This window comes from Egretta garzetta, unplaced genomic scaffold, assembly GCF_000687185.1.
Source record: "Egretta garzetta isolate BGI_Z169 unplaced genomic scaffold, ASM68718v1 scaffold553, whole genome shotgun sequence".
In the NCBI taxonomy this organism is placed as follows: domain Eukaryota; kingdom Metazoa; phylum Chordata; class Aves; order Pelecaniformes; family Ardeidae; genus Egretta; species Egretta garzetta.
Genome location: NW_009259328.1, coordinates 1961934 through 1973184, shown reverse-complemented (window position 1 = coordinate 1973184; position 11251 = coordinate 1961934). Strand labels below are relative to the sequence as shown.

The 11251-nt window shown below is 43.6% G+C and overlaps 1 protein-coding gene across 4 annotated transcripts in view; it reads right to left on the bottom strand.

The window, feature by feature from the left end:
• Positions 1-5584: 5584 nt before the first annotated feature.
• The window catches only part of VGLL4 (vestigial like family member 4), a 110428-nt gene continuing 104761 nt past the window's right edge, over positions 5585-11251 (bottom strand). For all 4 annotated transcript variants that reach the window (XM_009636639.2, XM_009636638.2, XM_035892205.1 and 1 more), the window contains 2 exons: positions 9332-9452; positions 5585-7528 (listed from right to left, as the gene is read on the bottom strand). In XM_009636639.2, coding sequence (XP_009634934.1) covers positions 7260-7528; positions 9332-9452 — 390 coding nt within the window. In that variant the 3' untranslated portion in view covers positions 5585-7259. The remainder of the gene's footprint in view (positions 7529-9331; positions 9453-11251) is intronic.

Here is an 11251-nt window from a genome sequence, read left to right as displayed (position 1 = left end):
GATTTTCTGTAGCCTTAGCAGGAGCCCAAGAACTCATCACTCAGAAGGAAGAGGAATAAGAAAGGCCCTTGCTTTGATCTTTAAGTATTGTTAGTCCTTTCCTTTATATTCATCCCCACTTCCCTCTCCAAAACCAAAGTTTAGAATACTACAGTGGATCAGGAAAGAGCAAAGGTTTGGTTGTAGGCTGAGAACTACTTTTTTTTTTTTTTTAAACTAGTTGAAGCGTTTTTTTTCTCTGAAAGCAAAAAAAAAACTGGATTTTTTACACTTCATTTTAACTAACTAGAACCAGTATAATTGCAGCAGTGTGTCGTGTATATGTTAACACACAAGCCGCATGCCATTAGTACATCTAGACCCACATTACTGTAATATTTCAGGAAGCAGGAGATTTGAGCTTTGTTTTTTCCTGGATTAAAAAAGTAACGTTGATTCCACCATGAATAGCGGGACGCTATCAGAAGAATTCTGTGTGCATAATATTTGCCCAAACTGAGTAAACAGTTTTAAGATAAGCAGCTTTTTTGACGATTAAATGTCACAGGCACGTGGCTGACACAGCTTCATGCTGACAGACGCCTTTGTGTCTGTCTTTGTGATGGAGAGAAGACAGATGTTCTCCTTGGCATTTAAGGAGCTGCTGCTTAGCAAAATAAAATGTAAAATTAGACTGATCAGTGCAACAGTGAACAATGTAACTGGCTAGCCTACAAGCAAAAAAGGATTGAAGCAGTCTCATGTCTATGTAACAAAGCATGTTCTGACTGGAAGTCAGTTAACTGCTTTGTCATTATTTAAAAGTAGCCTATAGAAGAACAAATTCTGTTTTTTCCAGCTCTGTTAAAATATAAATGCATGCCAACCTGAATACCCATGTATGACTAGTCCCATGCCAACCATTCTTAACAGAGAGGCATGGCAATCGGGTACAAATGCTTTGGTGATACAGCAATTAGCAGCTATAAACCCCCCCTCCCCGTTTCATGCATCGCTGTCCAGTGAGCCAGGCTCTCGATTGTGTCACACACGTAAATACAGGAATTTTCTATTTAATGTTCCTGAGGGTTGCTGTTGTCAGGTGAGGATGGAGGCTGCCTTCGGTGTGATGCTGTGCCTGCTTCTAGCACCAGAGGAAGGAGCAACAAAGGAGGAGCTTGTCCTGGGAACAGCCTGGCGTTCTGGCACCAGTCCTGCTGTGCCTCTCCTCAGGCATGTGGGTATGTTGGTCTCCTTCAAAGGGCTGCATCCGGAGAGCTGCTGCTCATGGTGCTCCCCGAGGTGAGCGTTGTCCATGTTGAGCATAAACTGTGCATGGAGACTTTAGCGATGGTCTCAGCAGAGCGTGTGGTTCCCTTTGTGAACACTGCCCTGCTGGTCCAGCGAGAGCTGTCTCTCTTAAGCCAGTATTTACTGGTATGGAAGTTCCTGAGGAGAGGGAAAATCCCGTGAGTGAAGTTTGGGAATATCGAGCGTGTCAGCAAAGAGGCAGGGTGCTTTTCCTGGGATGGTGATGTTGCCCTGTCTCCACCTGGGGAGTGTGTGCAGAGCAGTCTGCAGAAGGGTCTCACTCGTAGAGCAGTTCGTGCTCCACTCCACTTCCTTGAGCATGCTTTGGTCTATTTGTTGGTGGTTTTCTGGGAGTGCCATGCTCAGATTTGCCCAGCAGAATTAAGCAGGAAAATTTGAAAATTTTCTGCAAATAAAAATCTAACCTGATGCCAAGCTCACCAGTGAGTCTAGAGTGAACACAAACACAGAGGAAGCGCAACACCCGATTAGAATTTTTTGCAGAAGACCAAAGACTTAGGAATTCAAATTGTGGTTTTTGAACTAAAAGCTCCAGAGCTCCATGAAGATTCTGTGCTGTGACAAGGTGCTCCTCCAACCATTTTTATGTCAGATAAAATGTACCAGGGCCAGATTTGTCCTTGGAATTTTAATGAAAAATCAAGTTTAGATGACCTCTAAAGGTCCTTTCCAACCCAAAACAATTGCAATTTAACTGCTGTCTTTGCAATGGCTGTTCTACACTGGACTGAGTTGTCCTCTGCTTTCTTTCAGCCTGTGCTGAGGGTGCTGTTAAGACACCTGAGTTTGCCGAAAACTATTTATTTATTTTCAATGTCTCAGAGAAAGTCTGAAATTAGAGAATTGGAGAAAGAAGTGGCGCCTGTGGCTTTAGATCAAGGGTGAAATGACTTGCTCTCCTCTTGCCTTTTTCTACAGAAACAACTGGTTAGTGGCAGCGTCTTCCTGGTTGGGCAGGATTAGGCTCGAGTGCACCCAGGAACTTCTCTAGAATCAAGAAGGTTCCAAGACTGAAGGCTGAGCACCAGTGGGGAGGCCATGTACTGACGTGGTTATTCCTGGTCTCACCATGCATGCCGAGGTAAGTGGTACCTACCCAGGTCTGCTGGTCTCTCTCAAGGCTTGCGCCCTGCTGGTGGAGAATAAGCCCACACCTGTATTAAATGTCACTCTTGGAGAGAGGTCCTGCCTCCCCGAGCCTCCCCATGCCTCTCTTAGGTGTAAAAGCCACATAAAACTTCTCTTCCACAGGAGGAGAACGCTCCAAGACGGAGCGTGAGCTCTGAGGAGCGCTCCCTCCTGCCCCTCTGGAGACGCGTAGTGCTGCTGCCGTGTGTGCTGCATCATGAGACCACCAAGGGAAAACAGGAGAGCTTTGTCTGAAACACAAGGCAGCTGTTGTGGAGCTTAATGTAACTGCAGTTTAAAAACAAACAATTGAAATATCTTTATCTTGGCTGTCTTATACCCAAGAAATGCACTCGAGATAGGTGTTCCACAGAGCGGGGTGGAGTGTTCCCATTAAAGGTTAAAAAATTATTTAGTTATTAAATTGGTGTATTTTCTGCATGGGCCATTCAAGGATAAAGTGTGCTTCAGCACACGCCATAATCCAGCTGTGTAGGAACTGTCCGCTATGGGAAGAGTGGGAGACCCTTCAGATGCCATGCATAATGTATGGGGAGCTGTACCCATGCCAGATGAAATGGGAGCTCCCGTACCTCAGGAGGATGCAGCCCAGTTTCTTATTTCACTGTTCCTCAAGAAGGAGCTAAAGATAGCAGTGACCGTTCCCCGCAGTCAGGCGTAAGCATGCCAGCTCTGGTGAGGAGAGCTCTTGCACAAGTAACATTGAAAATACTTCTGCATTTTGCCAGGGTATCATGTTCAGCACCATGACGTGCTGGCCTGGCATCAGGATAGCGGTGAAGCCTGCCTTTGCACTGCCATTGTGGAACACCTCTTCTGTAGCGCATGTACAGTGTAAGCGGCGAGGCCTCTGAACTCTGCTGTTGCACAGAGGCTTCAGAATGAGGCTGAGAGACGATTTTTTGCATCTTTTCTCTCCTGGCTGATGTGACCTCCTAGGAACATCTGGCTCTGTTCCCACCCCCGGCTGTCCCTGCACCCTCTGGAGCATTCAGCCCAGCTGCAAGGGGAGTTCAGCTGCCGCTGGTGAAGCAGCTTCTGAACTGGTGCAGTTGCAGCTCCAGCTGTGATAGTGGACTGGTTACAATTTCCAGTTTTGTGCACGCACCAGTTTTAAAGCCTAACAGTTCAGTTATACCACGTAGCAGCATAGCTGCTTTATGAGCAGCTGCAGCCATTCCCTGCTGAGGTCTCTGTGGCAGCAGCAGCAACCTCTGCTGCCATCTGACTTCGACACGCCTGCACCCAGTACAGGCCCTGCTGGGGCCCAGATGGAATGCGGCGCTGCGTACCCAAAAGCCCTTTGCTGCGTCATGTGTTTCATTTTAAAAGAAAGAAAAGTGGCGCTGGGTCCCTTCAGCCCCATGGGGCAAGGACAGGCTGCTGGATCCGTTTGGTGGTCATTTACCAGCGACGCGGTGGGTACAGGGCTCAGCAGGTAAGCAGACATACCACTCGTACCACCTGTGTTCCTGTACATAGTTCTGTGCTCCAGTTGTACCCCTGTGGTGTCAAACTGTCGCATCTATCAGCCTAGCATGGTGCACGGGGGTGTATGTAGAGTTCATATTGCAGTTTGAAATACTTAGGACCGTATTCCCAAGGTGTCACTCCCTGAACTATGCAGAAAGTTCCGCCATGCTGCCCTTGGTTTTCAAACCATGCGGGCACTTCCAATACAGCAGTAACTGGTACTGCGTTATTTCTAGGGGTTCCTTTTTTTTTAATTTTGGAGGCCCCTCTACTACAGCCAGAGTTGAAATTCTCTTGCCTGGCTTGCCGAACTTGCTCAGAAGCAGGTAATTAGGACACCTATTTATAAGGATTAACTGTCTGCAGCTGAACGAGTGGATGTGCTTCTGGTGAAACCCTGTGTGCCCAAAACACAAGGGCATGGCTGGCTGCATGTGAAATACTACTGTTGTCTTCGGGGAGTGATTTCTGGCCTCTAGAGAGAACATGAAGAAGCTGAGGGACAAAACAAAATGGAGGTAAGGTAAGCAACAGCTCCTCCTTGTCACTGTAAAGAAAGACTGTTCCTTTACAAAACTCCAGTGCTTGTAGGGAAGAAGCCCTGCGGTGAGCGACTGTGCCAGGCCCTGCCATAGGTAACGGCCCTGAGCTGGCCTGGCCTCCCTGGCAGGGACAGCAGCTCGTGAGGTACAGCAACACCTTCCTCTTTCCCAGCAATACAGAGGAGCATGCACATGTCTGTGATTTAAGAGCACTTTATTGTTCTTTAAGGCTACTTTTAAGTACAAAAAAAAAAAGAGATGGCCTGCCAAACCTTTTTTTTTCCCAGGTGAAACAAGGCCACAAAAGAATGGTATATTACAGATTTACAAACACAGAGAGAATCTTTCAAACTGGACTGTAGATAACCTGGCTCTGTGAAGAAACTGCACCGCAGCTGACAGTGGCGAGTTCCATTCAGTGTCCTTCCACCGCCCCCCAACCCTTTGGCTTTCATGACGTTAGAGTGTCTAATATACGTTTTACCGGACATATCACATTAAATCTTTATTGCCCTCAAATCCATTTACCTATCGCAGATAAGTAAATGGAACCTCGTAAAACAGCTATTATTGAAAATATTAGCTTTAAAAACATTATCTTATTTGTGTCTACAAAGAAAGAGAGGAGTCACATTTTCCACAGAGCCCATCTACAGCATTAGTACTTTACCATTACAATGCTCAGTAGCCTGTAGCAATAACAAACTAGTGGCTATTAATGCTAATGCAGTGTTCTCATAGAATAACTGTGTTCCTGCACTTTTACTGTATTACAGACAAATCTACAACAAAAAAAAAAAGATCAACTTTTTTCTCAAAAAAAAAAAATTGAATGATTACAATAAAGGAAAGGGAAAAATTAAATAGCTACATATCATTAACAAATTAATTGTTCCTCAAAAAATACCTACAAATTTCTCTGTACATTCTTTACGCACAGCGTAACGATGGTCTTAAAGTTACCTATATAAAAAAGTGTTCTTTTAACAATCTTCCTACAGAGAGTAGGGTACTGAATGCCAAAGCAAGGAAGCATTGACTACCCAGTAAGATGGTAGTGAAATGTGTAAAACTGGGGGCTTAGGTGGGCTTGGTTTTTTTTTTTTTCATTTTTTTTTTTAAAGAACATCGAGCAGCCACCTTCTCAACAAGAGTAAGAGCCAATCTCCTGATCTCTTTCTACCCTGCACCTTTTCCAAATTAAATAGCTTAACTTTAAAAAAAAAAAAAAACAAACATACAATAAAAGCCACAATGGACCCAATACTGTAACATAGTCCATAATACATCACGTGTAGTTCACCTTCCAACAAGTTCTAACCTTCTGCACTGAACCAATCATTTCAGGTAACCCAGTATGAAAAGAGAAAAGCCCTCATTGCAACTGTACTGGGAAGATGGAATGTATGGGGGAGAGCAGTTACGCTTAACAAGGAGAAGCTCTTAGTACTAGCACAGCTGGGGGCTTACGCCTGCCTCTATTGCCTAAGTTCTAGTTAGTAGCTATTAATATAGCAAATGATAATAAATGCAGTAATACCTGTATAAAGTTTTCTAATGGAGGAATGTATGCTGCAACGCGGCATAGGTTTATGAATAAGCTTAGGGGGGAAAAAAAAAAAAAAAAACAAAGCTCATCTTTCACAAACTGCAACAATCTGTTGTCCAGCCAAGCTACGCAGCGCAGCAGTTTCTGCAGCTAGTTAAAGGTGGATTACCAAGACTTAGTTTTAGGAAGCAAATTGCTGTTAAGCAGACAGCGCTGCAGACAGAAACAATTACTCAGTCACGCGCAAAGCTATAGCGTCCTGTACCATGCGTCGCGTCTCTAAACTGCATCGTTTGAGGCCTGTCTCGAGGCTGTCCTCTTTGCTGGCTGCTACTAAAGTGAGTATCACATACAAATATCGTAGAGTACAACTGTACCAGCAGTAAGTATATCTAGGATTGTTACTGACAAAAATAAACTAATTCTGAAGAAAAGCTAATAAGTATTATGATTCTTACCGTCTATACATTAATAGATACCAGCTATTTCTCATAAAACATGCATTGTTAAGCACTATTGAACCCTCCAACCTCAGCTCTATCCTAACAAACTGCAGTGTTCAGGAAAAAAATGCCCGTGTTCTGTAAATAATGCAGTCCAGTTGCAAGCACTAAGCACCTGAAATCTAAAGAGAGAAAGACCTATAACCTGTATGAGACTTCCCCTTCCAAAGCTGCTTTGCTTGAAGAAAAATCAAACTGATAGAAATGTCCTCCTTAAACCCTTTTTTCAGCAGTTTGCCCTCAAAATATCAGCATCTTCCAGAAAGTTGCTGCGCAACTTCAGTCCTCCTCCAATAGTGCAAATCATACATGACAGTTCTTTTCAAGTATATACATACAAAATTACTTCACAGAGGGAAAAAAAAAAAAAAAAGCAACGTAAGCAAACCAGACAAATTCTAGTCTTGAGAAGTGAATAAAAGCAAAAGCGTTTGGGTCAACCAACTACGTGTAATGGCTTGTGTGGATTAGCATGCGTTATTTTTTTTTTAAGGGGCAGCAGATTTGCATCAGAGGTTTCTTTGGTAATTGAGGCAGGAAAAAAGGATGCTACATCATATGAATCTTTATGAAATAGTTCCTGCTATCATCTTTAAGGGCACCCTTTTACAAATAAAAAGTGAGTACACAAAAATGTGTTTGAAAACTAATCTCCCCTCCCCCAGGACTATCGTAAGCACTGTTCAAAGCTCAGTCAAACCATGCAAATTCACATACGTAACGGTCCTCTCTTCATGAGACTACAGAGGGCGAGTGATTATGATTGACCATGTGGGAGGAAGGGGAAGACTGGCCCCGCCGTGAAGCAGACTCGGGACTGCTGGAGACGCCATCCTTTGCGGCTTTGATCTGAAGCCACGTATCCCCAAGTGCTTTGGCGAAGTGGTCGTCGACCGATCCTGTGATGGACACAGAGTTTGCCACTGGCTCAGGCTCCTTGTAATTCTTGCCAAGGCTTCGACGGAAGTGCTCTTCCACCACTGGGTCACAGGCAGTGGTAGCTGGGTGGGGAAGGAGGCAGAAGATGTGTTATTTCAGCACAGAATCCTGTCATCGAGTACTGGACTCGGAACCCGTACCTCCCCCCATTTTCATATCATCTCAGCATAAAGCAAGACTCCTGTGCGTCATTACAGAACGGGTAGCAAGTGGGGTCAGGGAGAAATGGAAGGAGTTAAAAAAAAAAAAAAGTAATAAATAGGAGTTACATATTTTTGAGTTTCTGTGACCCACACCAGGTAAGCATTTTTAATACAGTTACAGTTCTCCCTCAGTCTTCTAACAGCTACAGCTCTGATTTTGTGGAAACCTCTTCCCAAGCCAATCACATAGACCTTGTATTTTGGCTTGAATAGAATTAAAGGTGGAAACGGTTCTCAAGCAGTCAGATGCGAGGAGACCCATTCTGAATCACAGCATGCCAGAAGGCAGTGTCAGGGCTTCAGCAAACTTGACGTACTCATGGGAGGAGCCAGACAGAAAACTGAATGAATCATTACCTCTGCGCTAGGTACCACGAGCATTAAAATGGCGCAATACTAACACAAGAGGAACAAAGAACCTTAAAAATCAGGTTGCGAGTGGTAATAGTAGTAATTCCTCAGAATAAATATGAATTGCAGTTTTACAATTTAGAAGCAATATCTGCATGTTTAAATGTCATTATCTTTCAAAAATACTTAAAAACTGTTGGGTTCCATGACATCGTCCATCATGCTACAGAAAGGCTTGACTGATCCCAAAATAAACATGTCACGCACAAAGGCAAGTGACAAGAGACAAGTACTTTCTGAAAACACAACTATTCCAAAGCCCATGAGAATGCAGCTGGGGTCTCACTGAAGCAGCTCTCCTTGCAAGTAAACACAGTTTTCAAAAAAAACTTCCAACATCTTAGATCTCTGACTGCTCTAAGAGTGTGACACATCCTCCAGGGTCTCACTTCAGCTTCTAATTCCACTTTTCAACAATACATTGATCTTTTAAAAAAAAATAAAAATCCTCCTCACCACCACCATCTTACTACAGACTTCTGGGTTCCTACCTACATTGTGCTGGTGTTGTTACATCGACACATTCTGGTAGATGAAGCCTCGCTGCCATGGACTTTTGGAAACGCTGTGCGTTAAAGCTATGCACAGGCAGGTATATGGCTTGAAATAAGAAAGGCTGTGTTTTCCCCTAGCAGCACCGTGAGAGAAAGCGAAGAGAAACAGCCTGAGGTTCCCCAGCAAGTACTGCATGAAAAGGTTTCGTGAAAAGTACGAATTGCCCAGAAGGCAGAAAGCTAAAGCTCCCTGCCTGGGTTGCTATAGCAACTGCCATCCAAAGCGTTTTGTCTCATCCGTGTGGAGAGAGGTGTAGGGGGGTGTGCTTTGGAAGAGCAGCTGTATCTGCAGGAAAAGAATTTCGTGACTGCAGCTGAATCATAGAAGTCTACTGACCACTGAAAGACTGGGGAAACTACGGCTCCTAAAATAAGAGCATGGCTGGGTCTGCTGGCCCTGTCTGCCAGCTACACCAAAATAAACATAATTACTTATTTCTCTGTGTGGGGTGTTTGTTTCTTTAAAAGAAGCTTTTCAAAACAAGAAGAAAGAACACCTTGGTCCTTTCTGCTGTGGCATAGGGTTGATGGTTAGCAAGACTGGAGAGGGGATCGGTGCTAGCGTGCCTTGGGGTTTGACAGAGAGGTGTCTATTGTTTCACCTCCTCCTATTCTTGTTAATATACCACTGCCTACACAGTTAACAGTGAGACGGGTTTGTCTAAGGGGCAGCTGGGAGTGTGGGCATGTAACTTACTGCTGGAGGGGCGTCTGTAGGCTGGCATGGTGGAACCGCAGCCACTGTGAGCAATGGGGCAGTGTGAGAGGTTACAGTTCCGGTTGTTCGCAGAAGCACAGGTGATTACCGATGGACGGTTCTAACATGGAAGAAAAAAAGAAAACTGTCACCCCCAGAGGCAATGGGCCAAAGCCGTATTAGCAGCAGTTCATGGCACAGTCACTCAAGATGGACACTGAACTGAAGCCCAGCAGTGAAACAACCCACAAACTGTCCAATTCAATAAAGCATCTTAAACCCCCAAATATTCAGCTCATTTCTTTGATTAAAAATGAAAATCCCACACTACATTTCCATAATGGTTCTTAGTTATTTAAGTGGCAAGCAGCCATACAGAAAAAGGGCAGTATAAAAGCAAATCATTAAAAGCATTAAAGTGATTTTACAGTGACTGTTTCAACTTCACGGGCATTACACATGCAGAACTCAATGTCAACAGCATTTGGTTCATTCTATGCCCACATACCCTTGTGATTCCAGACTCAGAAGGGCTGTACAACTGTTACAGGTATTTGTTGTCTCAGTGTTAATCAAGTTTTTCATGTTACCATTTTTCATTCACAAGTTTTCCTGGCCTGACTAATCCTGTATTCCATACTTCAGCCACAAAACAGGAAGACATAAAATAGAAACGGCTCTGGAGCGAGTACCTTCCTGTTGTAAAAATCATTCTTTTTCACTCTCAGCACATGCAAATTCCCCAGAACATCTATTCACACAATCTTAATTCTGCAGTGTGTACTTTGTACAAAGTACAAACATAAAATACTCTTCTTACAGTTGTTTACTGTGTAGATGTCACACGGAAACAAGGCGTTGGGAACAAGGCCCCAGTTTCTCCAGGTGTCTGAAGGGAACTAACATGGGCATCGAACTGTTTTTGCTTTGCATCTTTGGTGTATTTTATGATGCAAGGAGTCCACTCTGCTACACTCAACGCAAGTTACTTGTTAAAGTCCAAAAGATTAACAGAACTGATGTAATTAGCACGGTTTTAATTTCTTGTCCGTTTTACAAATCTGTGCGGCAATCCCACAAAAATCACGACTTTACCACCACGCAAAGCCAGGAAGAAGGAAAGAGTTTTCATGGTTTAGTGGTACTTTAGTCTAGACAAAGTAAGAGCAAGACCCCCATAAGAGAGATGAGCTTTCTGGGGGAGGTTTAACACTAGACACAATGGGAATGATGCTACTTAGATCTGATTTACTATTTTTACTTTGCTGTCAGCACAGTTAAGAAAAAAAGTGAATTATTTGATTTTTCTGTAAGCTGTTCACATGGGGAAGTATTTATTTTCTTTTTTAATAGGGGGCAAGATTTTGTGCATCTATTAAGTGGTTTTTGAGAAGTGTCTTCATGCTTACCGCTTCAGAAGTGTGTTTTGGGTGGGAAGTAGAGAGGGAGACAGGCGATACAAGAGCTTGTCTTGAGAGTGCAGGTACCAACACCACAAAGGATCTGAGAGGCAGAAGAAGGCACCTTCCAGAATCCCCAGGTAGGGTTCTGTGTGTACAGCTGCACTGGCCAGACTACACTTATTTACATGAAAATACTGAGATAAGTTGAGAATTTAGCAACAGTGACTAGAGCAGCTGAATAATCCTATGCTGTCTTAAATAAGAAGGTATTTTTTTTTCCACCTCTTTATTAGAAACAAAGATGAAATCCCACTCAACATGTTAAGGTTAAAAAGAAAAACCAAAGCAAAACAACAGATCTTCAAACTAGGGTCTCTATTTCCAGTACATCTTTTTCTTTGTATGATTTCTACTCTGTGCTCCTAGCAAGGTCCGACCTCAAGAAAATAAACTGTAATCTAGCTCAGAATGTCAAAGATAACAAAAGGGGGAGGAATCTGGTAAGAGGCAGCAGGAA